This window comes from Neoarius graeffei, chromosome 17 (assembly GCF_027579695.1).
Source record: "Neoarius graeffei isolate fNeoGra1 chromosome 17, fNeoGra1.pri, whole genome shotgun sequence".
Taxonomy (NCBI): Eukaryota; Metazoa; Chordata; class Actinopteri; order Siluriformes; family Ariidae; genus Neoarius; species Neoarius graeffei.
The window spans coordinates 52825723-52849757 of record NC_083585.1 but is presented as its reverse complement, the minus strand read 5'-3'; the positions used below and the strand labels follow the sequence as shown (position 1 = coordinate 52849757).

The 24035-nt window shown below is 40.4% G+C and overlaps 1 protein-coding gene across 1 annotated transcript in view; it reads left to right on the top strand.

Moving 5' to 3' along the window:
• nbeab (neurobeachin b) overlaps positions 1-24035 on the top strand; it is a 793085-nt gene that overhangs the window by 736880 nt on the left and 32170 nt on the right. Inside the window, exons 48-52 of the mRNA XM_060943557.1 lie at positions 8105-8194; positions 11702-11894; positions 14068-14139; positions 14918-15073; positions 20344-20514. Coding sequence (XP_060799540.1) covers positions 8105-8194; positions 11702-11894; positions 14068-14139; positions 14918-15073; positions 20344-20514 — 682 coding nt within the window. The remainder of the gene's footprint in view (positions 1-8104; positions 8195-11701; positions 11895-14067; positions 14140-14917; positions 15074-20343; positions 20515-24035) is intronic.

Here is a 24035-nt window from a genome sequence, read left to right as displayed (position 1 = left end):
CATAATGTTTCATGAAAAGTGATCAAAATTTTGTCATAAAAGTCATAAAATCGCAGCTTTTTCCATAACTTTGAGCTCCTGGTGCCACCATTAAACTTTTGAATTTTGTCAAAATATTTCACCCAGTGTGTTTTCTTACCAAAAGGAACATAAAAACAAAAATGCATCATGATCGGAGGAACTTTTCATTTTTAGGGGGCAACTGATGCACCCTAATATACAACTAGACTTAAATATTTTACATCGACTTTACTTTCAGAATTGTACAAAATACACTTATTGAATTTTAAACCTGTCGAGAAAATTATACTCAGCAGTAATATTCAGACAATTTCTGACCTCCATCACAATCCCCTGTTGTGACATTTATTTCTGGATCCAAAATTTACATCTGATGACCCCGTGAAAAAATTGAAAAATTGACGTTTTCTCTGAACCCCATATTCATAAATCATTACAGCTGGACTTAGAATTCTTTATAAGTTGGTAACTCTAGTAATGCCTCATGCATTATTGTATCTGGATATGTTTCTCTCATTAATCTGGAATCAAACGTGTGTAATATATATAGGATATTTAACAGTTATTCCACAAAATTGAGTCGTACATGAGCTGATAGGCGCGTAGCACCGAGTCGTCTATAAGCCATGTACGACGAGACTGAGTGGAATAACTGTTTATTCGATCCACGTTCACTGGATTTTGAGAAACAGAGCATTTTTATTTTTATTTTTTGCAAATTCGATAAATAAAAACTTTATCCAAAACGTCCAACAAAATAATTTCCGCTTAGAATGTAAACAAACCGACAAAATGATAGGAGCAATTTGTGAAAAATGTGATAATAATAATTCTTAAAAAAAAGACATGTTCTTACCATCAAATACTTTATTCCATATTTTGTTGCCTTTTTTTGTATTTTTTTGGGGTTTTTTTTCAAGTAGAGTTTTTATTTCGTCCTCGGTTGGTTCAGCAACACGTGCCGCCATTTTCTTCTTCTTCTTTAGGTTTTTTTGGCGGTTGGCAAACCAGCTTAAAAGTGCATTACTGTCACCAACTGGGCTGGAGTGTGGAACAGGCGATATTGGGGGAGAAAACAAAACAAAAAAACTATACTCTTTTAGCTATTTCTGTTTCTTTCAAATACTTGATAAAGTGAAATATCGGACTTGATGCGCTCCGCCATTTTGTTTTTCTCTACTCATGGTATATGAGCTGATAGCCTCGTAGTAGAGTAGCCAATCAGAGTGTGCAATTGCTCATATCCAGTGAATGCAGATAGAATAAATATAGGGTATTACACGGTTACATGAAGATATAAGTTTAACTTCGAGTGGTGAATGTATGTATCACGAGTGAGCGAAGTGAATGAGTGCGATATTTTTCAACACGAGAAGAAAAAAATCTTCTTTATATTATATGGACACAGCCACAAACAAATACACAAGTTAATCAAAAGGATTTTAATTTTGAACTGGTTCGCCATTTTGACAATGCGCATCTAGTCAGTGGGAAAACACTAGGACTGATGCCATCAGAGTGAAATATCAGGAAATATGTCTCTTAGATCCGTGATGGATTTCATATGAAAAATGTGAGGTTTTCAACATGAGAAGATGAACTTCACATCTTCAGGCCAACGTGTGATTTTCTTTTTATTATATAGACATATTCACGAATAAAAAGTACCCAAATTTATCAAAACAATGCATTGATTTCCTCACGAGTGACAAATAGAGATTTATGTCACAGTTTTGGTTCTCCATGTCCTGGATGGGGCTCGTATAAAAAATACAATCGGTGTATTTCCCAGTAAAACACTTGTTTCCTTAGAATAGAATAGAATAGAATAGAATAGAATAGAATAGAATAGAATAGAATATTTGTAATATTTTATAATGGTTAATTGTATAATTGTACAACTTTATAATTATTCACAGGTCATTATTCGTTTGCCGATAAAGGTCATTTAGTACAGCATATGGCATTATAATGAACAGCAACAAGTTATCAAGGAATTACTGTATTTAGTGCACATTATTAGAACTTTATGAGATATTATTAAAGTTTATAAATGCTAAGCATTGGTATAAATGATAACGCAAGGATACCTTCCCAACATTTGCACTCACTGGCCGCTTTAATAGGAACTCGTTGTTGATTCTAAGATCCCTGTTCTTGGCTGCAGGAGTGGAACCCAATGTGTTCTTCTGCTGTTGCATGCTGAGATGCTTTTCTGCTCACCACGGTTGTAAAGAGTTGCTATGAGTTACTATATCTTTCCTTCTTGGCAGCTCGAATCAATCTGTCCATTTTCCTCTGACCTCTCTTATCAACAAGGCGTTTGTTTTGACCCACAGAACTGTCACTGCTCACTCAGTGTTTTTTTGTTTTTCGCGCCATTCTGTCTGTGTAAACTCTAGAGACTGTTGTGTGTGAAACCCCAGGAGATCAGCAGTTTCTGAAATTCTCAAATAAACCAGTCCATCTGGCTCAAACCAACACCCATGCGACAGTGAAAGAAAGTCACACTTTGAGATCACAGTTTTTCCCATTCTGATGTTTGAACATTGTGAACATTAACTGAAGCTCTTGATTTGTATCTGCGTGATTTGATGCATTGTGCTGCTGTCACACAAGGGATCGGCTGATTAGAGAACTGCATCTAACAGCAAGTGGATGGATGGGTGTTCATAATAAAGTGGCCAGTGAGTGTATAAGACTTTTATAATGATCAATAATATCAGATGATCATCTAATATCATGTTATGTCTAGTATTCTATTCTACTTTGTACTGAACAAAACATTTCTAAAAAAAATCATGAACAATATATTTTGAAAAGATTTTTGACTAAATGTCTGCAGCAATACTGTATATCTGACTGTTTTGTAATTTAGATATTCTCCTTTAACCTTTACCTCAAACAGATATATATTCGTGTTGGCATGCCAAGCTGCATAAATTCCCAATATATCATTTTAGACTCGTAGTATGTTTTTTTTTTTTTAGCTCATATAAACGCATGTGGTGAGAGATCAGGTGACTATGGGGCCAGTCTATAATCTATAGATCAGCATATGCTATGTTGTATGTATGTTGGCAAACTGAAATAAATAAATAAATAAATAAATTTAGAAGCTTCTGTTCTTAATTTTGGCCTGGAATGTTTAGTATGTAGCATTTAACTGCAGCATTTTATCTCACTTTTGGGAAAACCAGTTTGAAACTGTATATTTCATGAAAAACTTGTCTCTGGGGTACTGCTGTCTCTCACGAAAGTTTGCACAGCATAAAACCAAAAGTATGTGAACACCTGACCATAACACTCATATGTGCTTGATGAGCATAGCATTCCAGATTTAGTTCTTCTCTTCTGGGATGGCTTTCCACTAGATTTTTGAATGTGACTGTTGGGATTTGCCCATTCAGCCACAAGAGTATTAGTGGGGTTGAACAAGAAGACCTGGAGGGCAGTCGGCATTCCAGTTCATCCCAAAGTTCTTCATCAGTGGGGTTGAGGTCAGGGATCTGTGCAGGTCACTTGAGTTCTGCCAGTCCAAATTTGGCAAACCATGTCTTCATGGAGTGTGCTTTGTGCACAGGAGCATTGTCATGCTGAAACAGGTTTGGGCCTCTTAGTTCCAGTGAAGGGAAATTATACTGCTACAGTTGATATATATAGGGAAAGTCTAGTCCAGTGTAAGGACTTCGTCTATCTCGAGAGCACCATCTCAGACAATGCTGGCTGGAGAATGAATTGACATACAGGTTAGGGAGAGCAAGCATGGCCTTCGACAAATTGCAGGAGAGGCGATGGAAAAACCATGACGTTTCCACCCTTGTCAAGCAGTGTTGTAGTCGAGTTCCTAAACCTCAAGTCCGAGTCCAGTCTCCAATCCCTAGTCTTCAAGTTCGAGTCAAGTCCAAGTCATAAAAGAAAATTTCGAGTCGAGTCCAAGTCGAGTCCACTACTGATCCGAGTTGAGTCCGACACAAGCCCTGCTATCAGCAGGGCAAATGACATGAGAGAGGGTTAACACTAGTGAGTTGATCGGTCAGCAAGCAAGCCCCACTATCAACAGAGCAATGAACATCGTGTGTCACTTACTTCTCAGGGTGGAGTCTTGCCAAATTACGATTGAAGTTCGAGGTTGTCCCCGTCGTCTCCTCGATAGTTCTTCTACATATGGAACACATAGCAGTCACATAACAATCCTAGGGGCGTTCTCTCCAAGCATTTTAGCACCATTAGCGTTAGTTTGTTCCTGAACATGACGTATGAACAGGTGAATGTGCATTCTCTTGCATGAAATTAGTATAAAAGTTAATGTAGATATAAATATGAATATCTTATGGCAAATTATTATGGCATGGTACAAAAATAAAGACAATATCCTCGTCCTCATCTCCAATTTACAAGTCCGAATGCAGTTAATGCACAAGTCCGAGTCCAAGTCTGAGTCATCAGTGCGCCAGTCCAAATCAAGTCACAAGTCCTTAAAATTAAGGCGCGAGTCGGACTCGAGTCCGAGTCCTGGACCTGAGTACTACAAGTCTGGTGTCAAGTGTAAAGTATACCATGTGGTAGTATGGTCATCCCTACTGTATGGAGCGGAGACCTGGACCATCTACCAGGTCCAAGTAAAGAAACTGCGTTCCTACATGATGAGGCACTTACGGCAAATCATGAACATCACATGGCAGGGTAAAATCACCAACAAAGAAATTCTGCATCATGCAGGGCTTCCACTGATGGCGGGAATGCTCGTTGAAAAGAACCTGAGATGGCTCAGACATGTTCATAAGATGGAACATCATCGACTGCCGAGACAAATATTGTACTCCCAACTTTGCAATGGAAAGAGGGATCAGGGAAGATCACATCTCAGATTCAAAGATACTGCAAAGAGGAACATGAAGAGGAAAGATATTGACACAGCTAGATGGCAGTCCCAGGCAAATCACAGACCCTCCTGGAGGGATTTGATCAGACGTTAGAATGAAACCAACTATAGAACAGTCAATGTCAATTCAGTGGATTACAAATGATGATGATGATGATGATGATAGCAAAGACATTCTATACAATGATTCTCTTCCAATTTTGTGCCAACAGTTTGGGGAGAAACCACAAATGGGTTGGATGGGCAGGTGACCACATACGTTTAACCATATATGATATGTATAGTATAATATAGTATAGTATGAACAAACATCTGGGGGGGCAAAAAAACCCTTACCCATGATAACATCAGTGCCGTCACATCCTGGAGTAATAATAATTGAATATCTCATCTCATCTCATTATCTGTAGCCGCTTTATCCTGTTCTACAGGGTTGCAGGCAAGCTGGAGCCTATCCCAGCTGACTACGGGCGAAAGGCGGGGTACACCCTGGACAAGTCGCCAGGTCATCACAGGGCTGACACATAGACACAGACAACCATTCACACTCACATTCACACCTACGGTCAATTTAGAGTCACCAGTTAACCTAACCTGCATGTCTTTGGACTGTGGGGGAAACCGGAGCACCCGGAGGAAACCCACGCAGATACGGGGAGAACATGCAAACTCCGCACAGAAAGGCCCTCACCGGCCACGGGGCTCGAACCCGGACCTTCTTGCTGTGAGGCGACAGTGCTAACCACTACACCACCGTGTCACCTATTATTATTATTATTGTTGTTGTTGTTATTAGTATTATTATACATACACATTTCTTTCGGGTGTTCGACGCATCTTTCTCTTTCAAAATTCTCTCAAAATCTTCCGTATTTAACAAAGCAAACCTGGCGGCCATGTTTGTTTACAAATTGTCACAGTCATTCGCGAGCACGGAAGTTTTACATCTCCGACGTGTGTCTTTTCCAGTTTTTCCATATATTTAATGAGGAAGATTTAAATGCGTGAAGAATGTCTAATAAAGTTTTGGTAGCCTTCCGGGTGTTCAGCACGTCTTTCTCTTTAAATCTTCGGCTTTTAATGAAGCAAACCTCGTGGTCATGTTTGTGAACAAACTGTCGCAGTCACTCACTAGCACAGAAGTTTTACATCTCCGATGTGTCTCTTTTCCAGTTTTTCGATGTCCGTTGGTATGTTTTTCCTCTTGTAAATATGCATGAAGAATAGATAATGAAGTTTTGGTAGCCTTTCGGGTGTTCAGCGCGTCTTTTTAGTTTCAGTTTATTTATTTAGTGCTTAAACTGTCTCTTTCCCGGCCGACAAAGAAATGATTGCGTGCATGTGCAGCAGAAAAGTTCTGTCATTGGATCTTTGCGTGTGACATCGTATTGTCTTGACAACGTGTGATATTATGATAATATTGCATGCTCATTCTCCACTGGGGTGAGCAGCGTAATACATGGAGGATAAGCGATATGATAACAATATTGCATGACATCAATAAACCCGCTAGAATGGAATAGAATACATGTTTTTATTCCATGGAAAAAGTGGCCTGTATGGATAATAATTCCTGATATTTCACTCAGATGATGTCACTCCCACTGTTTTCCCACTGGCTAGATGCGTGTTGTTACATTGGTGAACTGGTTCAAAATTAAAATTCTTTTGAGTAACTTGCTTTTTTTGGGGGGTGACGTATCCATCTATATAATAAGCGGCGTTTGTTTGTCTTGCGCTAATGTTGCCATTTCTTGACGGATTTTCAACAAATTTGTCAAGAAGGTCAGGGGATGACCTGGAATTTTGCAGATATAAAAAAAAAGGGAAGTCTGGGCTGCTCTACTTAGGCTGCTACCCCTGTGACCCAGGCCCGGATAAGCAACGGAAAATGGATGGATGAATGGATGGATGGAGAAACAAAATTAATGTACGGGCCCCAGGGAGGTCCCTGGGGGGCACAACATCCACCCACCCCCTCCCTCAATGCCTTTCACATTACATTTATCAACACAAACTCTCAACAGATCTTCACTAAACTTGGCACATAGGTACAGGAGGTTTGACAGAACTCAGAAACCCCATATTTGGGTCCCCGGTGGGCCCCTGGGTGGTGTATGTTTGGATTTTTGTTTGTCTTGGGTTAACATCACCATTTCTCGATGGATCTTCAACAAATTTGACATGGAAGTCTGGGGGCAACCCAGAATTTTGCAAAACCCCGGGCAACGCCGGGTAACCTGCTAGTATAATATAAAGAACATTGCACGGTTGCGCAAAGATCCGAAGTTTATCTTCTTGTGTTGAAAATATGTCCACCCATTCACATCGCTCACTCGTGAATATGTTCACCACTCGAAGATAAACTTCATATCTTTGCGCAACCGTGTTACGTCCTCTGTGTATCTTATTCTGTCATACTGCATCACATCATATCTTATCTTCTCATCTCATTGTAACTTATTTTGTCCTCATTGTATTGTATGTCATCTTATCCTCTTCTTACCTTGAGGTTCAAGTTTCAAGTCATGTGCATACATACCGTAATGCAATATTGTATTTCATCTTATTATATCTTATATTATATTATTGTATCTCATCATATCTTCTCAGCTCATCTTGTCTTCTTATCTTATCTTATCTTATCTTATCTTATCTTATCTTATCTTATCTTATCTTACCAGTCCTTATTAGTGTGCTATGTGCATGTGTGTGTGTGTTTGCTCTCCATCTTTTGTCTCTGGCACAATAACATCAGAGCACAGACCATGGCGCAGTGCGGGCGGTGTGTGTCAGGCCAGGTTAGCGTCTGTTGGGTCTGCCTCTGGAAATGGGCACGGCTAACTCAAGCGTGTTAATAGGAAAAGGCTTGTCTCTTCTATACTAACACTTGGATGACTCTGCAGACTTAGAAGGGGGGTTGAAGGAGACAGGAAGAGGAGGGGTGGCATGGCATGGGGGACTATGAATACACACACACACACACACACACACACACACACACACACACACGTACACTTTGCTCTCATCCTTCTTTCTTAGTGAAGGCTGAGTTGGGGATTTGCTCGCATTGTCAACTTATTTGATGCCTATTGGTAGTGACACTCCTCTCCTTCTCATTCTCTCTGCCTCGCTTCCTTCTTCCTCTCTCTACATCTCTCCATCCTTTGTCTTTTTCTCTCTTTCTCTTCGCTGCAGGCCATGGAGGCACAGATCCAGAGCATTGGACAGACGCCATCTCAGTTGCTCATCGAGCCCCATCCTCCTCGCAGCTCCGCCATGCACCTGGTGAGAGCACCATGTGTGTGTATGAGTGTGTGTGTGCATGCTCAGATCCTTCCCAGTGTCTGTATATATATATATATATATATATATATATATATATATATGTATATGTACATGTTCACTACGTGGCTCCACCTGCACTGCCATAGCTATTATTCTAGTCGAGGGCAGTCACGTCTGACCTTCACGGCACACGCCGCCACGGTTTTTCACGCCCGTATGCCCACGGCTTTAATGAGCACATCTTCATCCTGAGTAATGTGCACCACGTTCACGCCGTGTGTCAGGATGCTAATCTAGTCACAGGAGACTGCAGTGCTGAGGTACAGCTGTGCTGCTGGGAAAAAAGTTAACTCGGGTAGTCATTGGCTCAGAGAGCAGTACAGTACACACGCATTCATGCGCATGCGCACGCGCACACGCGCAATCTTGACATACTTTTCAAAGTACACAGCTTCGCCAGAATCCTTCGTCAGAGTCCTTTTATTGAGTGTCTGATGAGAGGACAGCACTCTCTGCTGGTCGTATAGCACTTCACTCGCTGTATTCACCTCTTAGGATTATATTTGAGCACAAGCAACACATCTGTTTGACTTTTTTGAAGTAATTACATACCACAATACTGCCATGTGTCACTAAACAAAAATACCCTCCAAGTCACCTGCCCTGGAACTGTTAATGTCCCTGTATTTTTTTTTATTATTATTAATTTATTTATTTTATGACAGAAATCACTCCAGATCAAATCAGACAAATGAGCATGAGAAAAGAAAATGTCTGCAGTTAAAGATATATAAAATAAAATACAGCAATGATGGATTATAACACAGACTCCACATGGGACCTCGAGGTTTCAGAAGGTTTATGGTCATGTGCACAAGCACAGGATACAACATGCAGTGATATTTTTAACTGCATGTTAACCCGTGACTTCACACATACATTATCATCATCATTATCGTGACATGATGAACATACCATATCATAAACATATATTCTCATTATCATCATCATTATCATGGAGGATGGTGAAGGTCCTTTGTTCTGCACAATCCCTCTTATTCTGTGTTTATTTAGAAGATTTTTCTCTCAAATCTAACACATGGTTTGTTGTGTGTAGCGTGTAAAAAGGTAAACGTGACATGAGCTGTCAAAAGAGCAGAAATATGAAAAAATGTACATGAAAAAAGAGACAGACAGACAGACAGACAGACAGAAGGCCAGATAGACAACCAAATATCAGACAGAGAGACAGACACTGATAGATAGGCAGACTGACAGACAGACGGCCAGATAGACAGACACCAGACAGAGAGAGACATAGATAGATAGATAGATAGATAGATAGATAGATAGATAGATAGATAGATAGATAGATAGATAGATAGATAGATAGATAGATAGATAGATAGATAGATTAATGTACAGACAGACAGAGCAAACATAGAGACAGACAGGCAGACAGCAGACATAGAGAGATACAGACAGACAGATAGGCAGGCAGACAGACAGACAGACAGACAGACAAACAGACAGACATGCAGACAGACACTAAACATTGAGAGAAAGACAGACATAGACAGAGAGACACCAGACATAGACTGGTAGACAGGCAGACAGACAGACAGACAGACAGACAGACAGACAGACACCAGACATAGAGACAGACAGACAGACAGACAGACAGACAGACAGACAGCGCAAGAGACAGACAGACACCAAACATATAGATAGATAGATAGATAGATAGATAGATAGATAGATAGATAGATAGATAGATAGATAGATAGATAGATAGATAGATAGATACTGTTGATAGATTAATGTACAGACAGACAGAGGAAACATAGAGACAGACAGACAGGCAGACACCAGACATAGAGAGATAGACAGACAGACAGACAGACAGACAGACAGACAAACATGCAGACAGACACTAAACATTGAGAGAAAGACAGACATAGACAGAGAGACACCAGACATAGACTGGTAGACAGGCAGGCAGACAGACAGACAGACACCAGGCATAGAGAGAGACATGCAGACAGACAGACAGACAGACAGACAGACAGACAGAGACAGACAGACAGCTCAAGAGACAGACAGACACCAAACATACAGATAGATAGATAGATAGATAGATAGATAGATAGATAGATAGATAGATAGATAGATAGATAGATAGATAGATAGATAGATAGATAGACATCGTGAAGTCAGTAGTGTTTTAAACAACATACATTGTTGCAAAATAACTTTGCAGAAAAATAAAGACTTTAAACATATGAACTAATTTTATCCCTAATAAATTTATGAGCAATCCTGAGGTGATGGTGGCAAGGAAATACATAGACGGAGAGAGAGACAGACAGACAGACAGACAGACATCTGTCCAAACAGTGCATGCCTCTGTATCTATGATCTGTTTCTATTTAGATATAGGAATATGGCACTAAAATGTCTTTCTTCCAGCCACTGCATCATCATTTATTAAGAAAAAAACTGTTTCCATCGTTTTTTACAGTTTAGTTTTTTTTATTGATGGATCAGCTTATCCACTTCAGCCAGGCGTAAAAGGTTGAAAAATGGAAAAGAGTTGGGTGGAAACCAAGCACTCACCCAGGTCTTGAAATCTGCATTGATAGTAATATTTGATCGTATAATATTGTCATTTTTCAAGCACAGATTCATTTAACTTGAACATTTTAATATCATAATCAGTATTTTAATATCTCACTGTAACATCTTGAAGTGGTATTGAAAATCATTTCTGTTCTGAACTTTGATGTGTACTTTGTGTATAACACACACACACACACACACACACACACACACACACACACACACACACACACACACACACACACTTCTCCCAAACCCCAGTGAGACCTGAACCTTCCCTCATTGTTAGCAGATGGAAGCTGACCACTGAACCACTGAGGATGATGGGAAAGTGGTTAGTGTGCATGCACATGTACGTCATTCGTGGGTTATATTTGGTCCAACATTTCATATCATACCACCGCACTGCTGAGTTCTTGAATCTGGTTGGTCAGAAGATATTGATTTATTTTCTCTAACAGCAGCTCTAACAGTAGTGCCAGCTGCAAATCACAGATTTATATTAATGTGCTTTTTACAGCAATACATTACTGTTTGTGTAGTTACACAGAGAGGTGTACATCAGAAACTCCATAAAATAGGATTAAAAATGTGTGTAGCTATTGATTTGTTGAAGCTTTTTGTGAGGAGATTTACAGTAGGAGCCATTAGTGTCTGTAAAGCTGTAAGTTTTCAGACGCAAGAACATCTTCAGGACAGAGGACTTCGCACATTGCAGAGGATTTTGTCTTTCCCTGTGCAACTTTTCCTTTTTCCATTCTACCCTCTCTTTTATTTACCACTACACTCCTACTAATTTCCTCTCTCCATCCCTCTGTTCCTCTCACTCTTCCCTCTGCCTCCCCATGCTCCCTTTCCCCTCTCCTTCATGCTCTGTCTCTTCATCAGTGTTTCCTTCCACAGAGTCCACTCATGTTTAAGGAGCAGATGCAGCAAGACGTCATCATGGTACTGAAGTTCCCCTCCAACTCTCCGGTCACCCACGTGGCTGCCAATACGTTGCCTCATCTGGCAATGCCTGCCGTCGTCACGGTGACCTGCAGCCGCTTGTTTGCTGTCAACCGCTGGCACAACACCGTGGGTGAGTGAAGAGACTGCTTTGAGATTGTCAGATATCACTGCTTTTGGTTTACTGTGGTTAGATTATTCCTTTTGAGTTTTGAGTTCATGACTTTCACTGGCATTTGTGACCAGCTGCAGCTATATGTACGAGTACATACACATAGTTATAGACACTATGGTAGCTACTGTGGCTAGAAGATATCACCATCTGACATTATCTTGTGAATTTATATATGCAAGCATTTTGATGGTCTGGGAATATAGGGACTATGAAAATATAGGGTGAATAGAGTTCCAGAACCATAAGCACCTGAGAATGTCAAGTCTGGGAATATAGGGGTCTGGAAACATGGAATATATAGAACTCTGGGAATATAGGGTCTGGACATCATTAAACATATAGAACTCTGGGAATATAGGGGTCTGGAGATCATGGACTATATAGAACTCTGGGAATATAGGGTCTGGAGATCATGGACTATATAGAACTCTGGGAATATAGGGTCTGGAGGTCATGGACTATATAGAACTCTGGGAATATAGGGTCTGGAGAACATGGAATATATATATATATATATATATATATATATATATATATATATATATAGAACTCTGGGAATATAGGGGTCTGGAGATAATGGACTATATAGAACTCTGGGAATATAGGGTCTGGAGAACATGGACTATATAGAACTCTGGAGCATATGACCTTGGTACCATGGGGTTTATGGAAAATAGGGCCCTGGAATATAGAACTATGGGAATGTATGTTGTCTGGGAACAAAGGGAACTGGGAATATTTAAGAACCTGAGAACATGAGGACCCAGGGAATAGATGGCCCCAGGACTCCAGAGTTCTCAGAGAACATAAGGGACTGGGAGACATAGGGCCTTGGGAACATAGTACTGTGTAAACCTATGGGCCTTAGGGACTCAGGACCCTGGCAACGTATGACCTTGAAAACATGGGGTTTTGGGAAAATAGTGTCCTTGAAAATCAAACTGTGGGACTATAGGTTTTGGAAATATAGAGCCATGGAGAAAATAAGGGCCTGGGAACTTAGAGTTCTGGGAACACAGGATACTGGAGTATAGGACATTGGGAACTTTGTTATTTATTTGGGGGGAAAAAGGGGGGTCCTGGGATGTAGAACTCTGTGAATATAGGTTTCTGGGAACATTATTGTCTGGAAAGGTAGGAGCCTGGGAACATACATGTCTGGGAGCAAAAGATACTGAAAACATTGTGGTCTAAAATACAGTACGTAAGGTGTGTGTGTAACATAGAACATTGGGAAGATGATGTTTTGGAAAAAATGGTCCCGGAATATAGAACACTGGGAATATAGGTTTCTGGGAGCACATGGACCTAAAGATATAGAACCCTGAGAGCATAGGACCTGGTAAATATATGGCTCTAGGAACACAGGACCCTGGAACATTTACCTCTGGAAGCATAGAGTCTGGGAATATTAGGCTCTGGGAACATCAGGTTTTGGGAACTCAGAACCCTGGAACATATGGCCCTGCAATAGAGGTCTTAAATATTTTGAACATTAAGTATAATTAAGAGCTTTACTGTGTATTCCCAGTCACACAAATGGCACCTGATACTTCATACTAAAACACACACACACACACACACACACACAAACCTTGCCGCCTCCACCACACTTTCCTCACTTGGCCATTGTGTCCAGTATTACTCACCTAGACCCTCGACAGGAACTTACCTCACCTGCAGGTCAGAGGTCACATGCCTTGCCAAATTAGCCAATCAGGGCCTCCCGTTTCTTTCCACACCTTTTGGGCTGTCAGCACTATGATGTCAGAAGTAGAGGCGGCGGTTTGGTGTTGCTAATGGCCGCAGCTGCACAGTATAACCACCAGAACAAGGCCACCAGACCTTCTGTGTCTGTTTCTGCTGGTGCAAAATGGCCGCCTTTGGCCTCAGGCGTGCCTCAGGGGCTGAACAGTCTCTGGCTTGCCTCATGCTTAACAGAGAGAAATCAATAAATGTCGTCTAAACCTCACCGGTGGGTTTGAAAAGGCCCCCTTAGTGGGGACAATGGGGTCAGAGAGCAACGTGGGATCAGAGTGTGTCTGGGGGGGGTGACTACAGTGGCTGCCAATGTGTGTGTGTGTGTGTGTGTGTGTGTGTGTGTGTGTGTGTGTGTGTGTGTCTCTCACAGGTCTACGGGGTGCCCCAGGATACTCATTAGAGCAGGCTCATCACCTCCCTATTGAAATGGACTCTGTGATTGGTGAGTATAAATGGTATTACATCAAAAACAAACAAAGCATAGGCTGTTTTTGTTTATTGGTTTCAGTAAAGACTGAAAAAATCTAATAAATTCTTTAATATAATGTTGATATTTGTAATATGTAAATGCAGCCAACTTTAGAAGTATCGGTACCCTTTTAAAGAATAGGCCAAGACTATTGTGTAAAATTAAACATTACACATACTCAAACAATTGGGGAAACAACATCTAATAATTTGAAATAAGAAAAAAAAGAAATAAAAAATATGATAATGATATGACATGCAAAATCTATTGGTCATCCATCACAATGGGGGGGGGGGGGGGGGGGGGGGGGCAACAATTCTTTGAACACTAAATTGATCAACTACTATCAGTGAGGGCGCCAATAGTTTAAAAACAATGTTTTGCACTGATAATATTGATGAGTTAAAATAAATACATAAATAAATAAAACATCAGGCAAATGCCAGAAAACCATTGTTAGCCCACTGAGAACGGCCTTTAACCATCATCTGCTCAGCTCTGTCCTGAGATTGTATCCTGAATCGCTTGCATGTCACTTTGAATAAAAACATCTGCTGAATAAATAGTTGTAAACATACAGAGCGGAAAGTTGAGACTTTCTTCTTTACAGCAGTGAATGAAACCTCAAAATGGAGCTTTGGACGAGAGTTTTGTAACTCAGGATGTTTGTATAAGTACAAATCGGATACTGCTTTCACTCAGAATATCTGGCTGTAAATCAGTACGCTGTTATGTCTTTGCTGTGTCCTAGCCAACAACACAGGGACGAACAAGAGGCAGATCACGGATTTGGTGGACCAGAGCATCCAGATCAACTCGCAGTGTTTCGTGGTAACAGCAGACAATCGCTATGTTCTCGTATGTGGCTTCTGGGACAAGAGTTTCCGTGTCTACTCCTCAGAAACTGGTACATACACAGGGACACACAATTCATCTTTATTCATGTCCTGTGTGTACTCTGTCCCCTCTTCTAATTTTGATGTTCAAGGGGATAATCTAATTTGTCATGTTTTTCTACAACCCCGATTCCAAAAAAATTGGGACAAAGTACAAATTGTAAATAAAAACGGACTGCAATAATTTACAAATCTCAAAAACTGATATTGTATTCACAATAGAACATAGACAACATATCAAATGTCGAAAGTGAGACATTTTGAAATTTCATGCCAAATATTGGCTCATTTGAAATTTCATGACAGCAACACATCTCAAAAAAGTTGGGACAGGGGCAATAAGAGGCTGGAAAAGTTAAAGGTACAAAAAAGGAACAGCTGGAGGACCAAATTGCAACTCATTAGGTCAATTGGCAATAGGTCATTAACATGACTGGGTATAAAAAGAGCATCTTGGAGTGGCAGCGGCTCTCAGAAGTAAAGATGGGAAGAGGATCACCAATCCCCCTAATTCTGCCCCGACAAATAGTGGAGCAATATCAGAAAGGAGTTCGACAGTGTAAAATTGCAAAGAGTTTGAACATATCTTCATCTACAGTGCATAATATCATCAAAAGATTCAGAGAATCTGGAAGAATCTCTGTGCGTAAGGGTCAAGGCCGGAAAATCATACTGGGTGCCCGTGATCTTGGGGCCCTTAGACGGCACTGCATCACATACAGGCATGCTTCTGTATTGGAAATCACAAAATGGGCTCAGGAATATTTCCAGAGAACATTATCTGTGAACACAATTCACCGTGCCATCCGCCGTTGCCAGCTAAAACTCTATAGTTCAAAGAAGAAGCCGTATCTAAACATGATCCAGAAGCGCAGACATCTTCTCTGGGCCAAGGCTCATTTAAAATGGACTGTGGCAAAGTGGAAAACTGTTCTGTGGTCAGACGAATCAAAATTTGAAGTTTTTTGTGGAAATCAGGGACGCCGTGTCATTCGGACTAAAGAGGAGAAGGACGACCCAAGTTGTTATCAGTGCTCAGTTCAGAAGCCTGCATCTCTGATGGTATGGGGTTGCATTAGTGCGTGTGGCATGGGCAGCTTACACATCTGGAAAGACACCATCAATGCTGAAAGGTATATCCAGGTTCTAGAGCAACATATGCTCCCATCCAGACGACGTCTCTTTCAGGGAAGACCTTGCATTTTCCAACATGACAATGCCAAACCACATACTGCATCAATTACAGCATCATGGCTGCGTAGAAGAAGGGTCCGGGTACTGAACTGGCCAGCCTGCAGTCCAGATCTTTCACCCATAGAAAACATTTGGCGCGTCATAAAACGGAAGATACGACAAAAAAGACCTAAGACAGTTGAGCAACTAGAATCCTACATTAGACAAGAATGGGTTAACATTCCTATCCCTAAACTTGAGCAACTTGTCTCCTCAGTCCCCAGACGTTTACAGACTGTTGTAAAGAGAAAAGGGGATGCCTCACAGTGGTAAACATGGCCTTGTCCCAACTTTTTTGAGATGTGTTGTTGTCATGAAATTTAAAATCACCTAATTTTTCTCTTTAAATGATACATTTTCTCAGTTTAAACATTTGATATGTCATCTATGTTCTATTCTGAATAAAATATGGAATTTTGAAACTTCCACATCATTGCATTCCGTTTTTATTTATAATTTGTACTTTGTCCCAACTTTTTTGGAATTGGGGTTGTACTTTTTGATCAGTTGATCAGCTGTTTCCTTTTCTGGTCTTGCCCTTAAGCTCAAAATATTCTTCTTCATGAATACTTGCCTCAAAAAAAAAAAGTTATTCACTGATATCATGAACCAAATGTCAGCAAGTAGCTTAATACTGTAGTATTATGGTGACAGCCATCTTAGTCTCTTAAGCCTCCCACTCCCATTTTTTTTCCTTGTGATTCTTTGTTGCTCCTCATTGACTGACACCATCTATCTCTACTATCGATTATCCACCTTGCTATCGACTACATTCACCACCAGACAAACAAACATTCACTATCTTGACTATGAGCTTGAATACAGATGTCAGTGAACTACACACACGACTAGCTAATGTTAGCAAAAGGTTGCTATCAATGGTCAAAGTTTTGCAAACTTTTCCACTGTCTTGTGGAGACAAGAGTATCAGGGTGTTTTCACACTTGGTCCCTTTCAGCCATCTAACCGAACTCAGATCGATGACTCAGCATTTTTTGCGCATTATGTGAACACTCCACCTGTACCCAGACCCCTTTAAAGCGAACCGAACTGAGACCACCTCAGGAGGTGGTCTCAGTACGGTTCGCTAAAAATCAACGGTACGGTTCGCCTAATCTGCGCATTGTGAACAAAAAGCGCACCGGGTTCACTTCGCCTTTTTCACTGTAGTTTAACCTTCTTCGTTTGCCGTAGTTGGTCACATGACTGTAGCAGGGAAACTCAACTTCCTTTTGGAACTTACCACAGCCGCTTTACAGTTCTCTGAACTTACTGACTGATGAGTTATGGAATCAATTTTGTGCCAAAATGTTCATACAATACTTTTGAAATATCAAACAAAAACGACAAATCAAAATACAAAAAAAGAAAAAAAAGTCAATTTTTTTAGACTGGCAAACAAATTATTTGTGTAATCGTGCAAAATATCAGTCTATTACTCTTCAGAAACCTTTTATTTTTGTTCCGCGTCTTTCTCAGTTTCGTTTGACGTAATTTATTTTGGTTGTGATTCCAGCTTTCTCGTTTGCGCTCCCTGACTTTCTGCTTGCAGTTTTGGCACAAACTTCACGTGTGGGTGGGCTGTCCAGGAATGCATTCCCATTGGCTAACTTGTGTTTGACTGACAGCTACGCTCAGCCATTCCCTACTCGGATTCTGGCGGACTGTTTGACGAGTGACCGATCCATTGACGGTAAACAAGGATCGAGTGGACTTCAGTGGCGACTATGATATTGAATTTACACTTTGTTGAATTAATTCAGTATCATAGTCGCCACTGAAGTCCACTCGATCCTTGTTTACTGTCAATGGATCGGTCACTCGTCAAACAGTCCGCCAGAATCCGAGTAGGGAATGGCTGAGCGTAGCTGTCAGTCAAACACAAGTTAGCCAATGGGAATGCGTTCCTGGACAGCCCGCCCACACGTGAAGTTTGTGCCAAAACTGCAAGCAGAAAGTCAGGGAGCGCAAACGAGAAAGCTGGAATCGCAACCAAAATAAATTACGTCAAACAAAACTGAGAAAGATGCGGAACAAAAATAAAAGGGTTCTGAAGAGTGATAGACTGATATTTTGCACGATTACACGAATAATTTGTTTGCCAGTCTAAAAAAATTGACTTTTTTTTCTTTTTTTGTATTTTGATTTGTCGTTTTTGTTTGATATTTCAAAAGTATTGTATGAACATTTTGGCACAAAATTGATTCCATAATGAGTCGGCCACAATAAAAAAGTGAGCATGGCAGCAGACATTTTGATTCAAGAGAAAATTACCCAGAATTCCGTGCACTGGGGGTCTGAGGGCTCTAGAGGACCTGGTGTGAACAGATAGAGAACTGAGGCCCCATCAAAGCTTAACTGGACCAGAAAGAGAACTCTTTGTAATAAATTCACAGTGTGAACACAAAAAGAACTGAGCTCTTTTTCTGTTGGTCCACTTTTTGTTCCACTTAAAGAGGACTGAGTCTGGTTCCTTTAAAGGGGACCAGGTGTGAAAACACCCTCATTTTGTAAAGCGATTCATGGAAACGAAATGAAATCTGGGAAATATGCAATGATACATACACAATTTCAATCTCAGTTCTAGCTATTCATTATCAATGCCAACATTAGGTAAAATTACTTTACCCTGATAGCTGTGAAGAAATTCTTCCATGGAGAATTTACCCCAATTCGAAAAACAATTGGGATGCTATGTAAAGCATACGGTACATAAAAACAAAATGCAATGACTTGGACATCCTTTTCAACCTATATTCTATTGGATACAGAATGAAGACAAGACACTTAATATTCAGACTGATAAAGGGAAGCCATGGACGAATGGTTAGAGAAGCAGTGTTGGGAACAAAAGGTTGCCGGTTTGATTCCCTAGACCAACAGGAATGCCTGAAGTGCCTTTGAGCAAGGCATCTAATCCTTAACTGCTCCCTAAGCTTCTTTGGGTATGTTGCTCTGGATAAGAGCATCTACGAAATGACATTAATGTAATAAACATAATTGTTTTTTGTAAGTTTTCACTCATGCTGCATTTGATGCCTGTAATATGTTCCATAGAAGTTGGGACAGGTTCAAAAAAGGACTGGGAAAGCTGTGAAATGCTGATAAAACAAAAAAAAACAAAAAACACCTGTTTGGAACATCTCTCATCTCATTATCTGTAGCCGCTTTATCCTGTTCTACAGGGTCGCAGGCAAGCTGGAGCCTATCCCAGCTGACTACGGGCGAAAGGCAGGGTACACCCTGGACAAGTCGCCAGGTCATCACAGGGCTGACACATAGACACAGACAACCATTCACACTCACATTCACACCTACGCTCAATTTAGAGTCACCAGTTAACCTAACCTGCATGTCTTTGGACTGTGGGGGAAACCGGAGCACCCGGAGGAAACCCACGCAGACATGGGGAGAACATGCAAACTCCACACAGAAAGGCCCTCGCCAGCCACTGGGCTCGAACCCAGGACCTTCTTGCTGTGAGGTGACAGTGTTAACTACTACACCACCGTGCCGCCCTGGGAAAGAATTTCTCTTTCACAATTTCAACAATTACGGTCATAATTTCCCGAACACTTCCTGAGTGTTGTCAAAAGAAAAGGTGATGTCATACAATGGTAAACATACCCCGTCACAATTTTTTGGAACGCGTTGCCAGTATCAAATTCAGAATCAGCGTATATTTACATAAAACAATAAAGTTTCAGTCTGAGCATTAAATGTCACATCTTTTCATTGTATTCAATTAAAAATAGGTTGAAAAGGATTTTCTTTTACTCTTGTAGATCCTTAGATGTGTTCTCCAACAATTCTAGTTGATCTTAGCAAAAACAAGGAGGGAAAAAAATAATCTACAAGTGAAGGTGATGATAACCAGCTGGAAATCGTACCAGAAAAGATTTTATCCTGTCTATGTGCTATCTTTCTTTTTGTTTGTTCTGCCCGTATTTTTTTCATAAAGTCCACATTTTGTGACATTGTGTTACAGTCTGACTGTGTTACACACCATAGTGTCTGTTTGAGTATGTGTGTGCGTGTGTTTGTTCAGGTAAGCTGACACAGATAGTATTTGGCCACTGGGATGTCGTGACGTGTTTGGCACGTTCGGAGTCGTACATCGGCGGGGATTGCTACGTCGTGTCGGGATCCAGAGACGCCACTTTGCTGCTGTGGTACTGGAGCGGCCGACACCACATTATAGGAGACAATCCCAATAACAGTGAGTGTCACACACGTACACAATAGGGTGCATCAGTTGCCCCCTAAAAATGAAAAGTTCCTCCGATCATGATGCATTTTTGTTTTTATGTTCCTTTTGGTAAGAAAACACACTGGGTGAAATATGTTGACAAAATTCAAAAGTTTAATGGTGGCACCAGGAGCTCAAAGTTATGGAAAAAGCTGCTATTTTATGACTTTTATGACAAAATTTCGATCACTTTTCATGAAACATTATGGCACCTTATAGAGTATACCAAATATCTTAGATACACATTTTTAGTACATATTCTAAATATATTATCAAGCACAGTTTGAGTTTTAGCTGTTCATTGAATCATTGTTCAACTACAGTGGTGCTTGAAAGTTTGTGAACCCTTTAGAATTTTCTATATTTCTGCATAAATATGACCTAAAACGTCATCAGATTTTCACACAAGTCCTAAAAGTAGATCAAGAGAACCCAGTTAAACAAATGAGACAGAAATATTATACTTGGTCATGTATTTATTGAGGAAAATTATCCAATATTACATATCTGTGAGTGGCAAAAGTATGTGAACCTTTGCTTTCAGTATCTGGTGTGACCCCCTTGTGCAGCAATAACTGCAACTAAACGTTTCCGGTAACTGTTGATCAGTCCTGCACACCTGCTTGGAGGAATTTTAGCCCATTCCTCCATACAGAACAGCTTCAACTCTGGGATGTTGGTGGGTTTCCTCACATGCACTGCTCACTTCAGGTCCTTCCACAACATTTCCATTGGATTAAGGTCAGGACTTTGACTTGGCCATTCCAAAACATTAACTTTATTCTTCTTTAACCATTCTTTGGTAGAACGACTTGTGTGCTTAGGGTCATTGTCTTGCTGCATGACCCACCTTCTCTTAAGATTCAGTTCATAGACAGATGTCCTGACATTTTCCTTTAGAATTCGCTGGTATAATTCAGAATTCATTGTTCCATCAATGATGGCAAGCCGTCCTGGCCCAGATGCAGCAAAACAGGCCCAAACCATGATACTACCACCACCATGTTTCACAGATGGGATAAGGTTCTTATGCTGGAATGCAGTGTTTTCTTTTCTCCAAACATAACTCTTCTCATTTAAACCAAAAAGTTCTATTTTGGTCTCATCCATCCACAAAACATTTTTCCAATAGCCTTCTGGCTTGTCCACATGATCTTTAGCAAACTGCAGACGAGCAGCAATGTTCTATTTGGAGAGCAGTGGCTTTCTCCTTGCAACCCTGCCATGCACACCATTGTTGTTCAGTGTTCTCCTGATGGTGGACTCATGAACATTAACATTCGCCAATGTGAGAGAGGCCTTCAGTTGCTTAGAAGTTACCCTGGGGTCCTTTGTGACCTTGCCAACTATTACACGCCTTGCTCTTGGAGTGATCTTTGTTGGTCGACCACTCCTGGGGAGGGTAACAATGGTCTTGAATTTCCTTCATTTGTACACAATCTGTCTGACTGTGGATTGGTGGAGTCCAAACTCTTTAGAGATGGTTTTGTAACCTTTTCCAGCCTGATGAGCATCAGCAACGCTTTTTCTGAGCTCCTCAGAAATCTCCTTTGTTCATGCCATGATACACTTCCACAAACATGTGTTGTGAAGATCAGACTTTGATAGATCCCTGTTCTTTAAATAAAACAGGGTGCCCACTCACACCTGATTGTCATCCCATTGATTGAAAACACCTGACTCTAATTTCACCTTCAAATTAACTGCTAATCCTAGAGGTTCACATACTTTTGCCACTCACAGATATGTAATATTGGATCATTTTCCTCAATAAATAAATGACCAAGTATAATATTTTTGTCTCATTTGTTTAACTGGGTTCTCTTTATCTACTTTTAGGACTTGTGTGAAAATCTGATGATGTTTTCGATCATATTTATGCAGAAATATAGAAAATTCAAAAGGGTTCACAAACTTTCAAGCACCACTGTACTTTTAAACAATACAAATGTATTATGAATCACATTAATGCTTCTCAATCCCTTGCAAAGGTTCTTAACATGATCTCTGGGTCACAAGAAATCAATAAATGGAGTCCAACATTGTGATTCAAACCTTACGCGAAAACATAAAATAAGCGTTTTTTGGCAAAAAATGAACCTCATGGTGCCACCATTAGACTTTTGAATATGGTCAAAAAATTTTACAGGATGTCTTTATTGGTGAAAAGGAACACCCAAACAAAAATGCATCAGATTTTATGAAAGTGAGGGCAACTGATGCACCCTAGTACACAACTACAAAAACACAACTATACACAGTCTATAACACGACTACACACAATCCAATGGTGTAAAGTATGTCTCATGTACATACTGTAATTTCTAATGAGAAACCAAGCAAAGGTAAATATATAAAATTAACGGCACCCTTCAGAAGAATAGGCAAAAATGCTCCGATAAAAACATCACACTCTATGAGGCAGGGATGGCTCAGTAGTTAAGGCTATGGACTACTGATCAGGAAGTTGTAAGTTTAAGCCCCAGCACTAACAAGCTGCCCCTCTAGGGCCCCTTGTGCAAGGCTCTTAATCCTCTTTGCACTAGCATGGCTGACCTTGTGCTCTGACCCCAACTTGTTACCCAGCTAGGATATGTGCAGAAAAGGATTTCACTGAACTAGGAATGTACATGTGACAATATATACTCTATTTCTTTTCAAATTTTCACTAAAACACTTGATGAAATTACATTTTGATAGAAAACTGAAGCTAACTTTTAGATCACAACACTGTGGAATTCTCAGTTCTGTTTGGTCAGAGATTGTTGATTGATTTTGTTTGACAGCAGCTCTGACACTAGTGCCAACTGCAAAGCAATGTTTTTGTTCATATACATTCTCAGTCACAGGGAAGTGAAAGGTGGACGCCAATCAAAACTTAATTATCAGCAGTTTAAATCATTACTTCACATTTTTAACAACGTATAGTGTTTCCTTGGGCAGCACAGTGTTGTAGTGGTTAGCACTGTCACCTCAAAGCAGGAAGGTTCTGGGTTTGAGCCCAGTGGCTGACGGGGGCCTTTCTGTGTGGAGTTTGCATGTTCTCCCCGTGTCTGCGTGGGTTTCCTCTGGGTGATCTGGTTGATCAAGCTTGGAGAGGGATGGGCTCCACCAAGTTTAAAATGCCCAAGACACACCAATTATGGACTGTTAAAATGTAATCAGTGGTGCTCCTACGGCCCTTCCCAGCTATGGGTCAAAGAAGAAGCGTTTCTTTATCATTAATAGAAGGAGTCTCCAGTTTCAGCACATTAACAGTCAGTAAGCTTTCGACCATGGGACCATCTTCAAGACAGAGGAGTTTCTGCGTTGTCATTTTTCTTTTCTTTTCTTTTTTCTTTCATCTTATTAACTATAAGAGAAAGATACTAGTGAGGGAACTGTATATAGTGATAAGAGTAAGTAGGTTGTTTTGTATACTAGTTCATCTTCCTTCAGCTGCTCCTGTTAGGGTTCGCCACAGTGGATCTGTTCCATATATTTGATTTGAT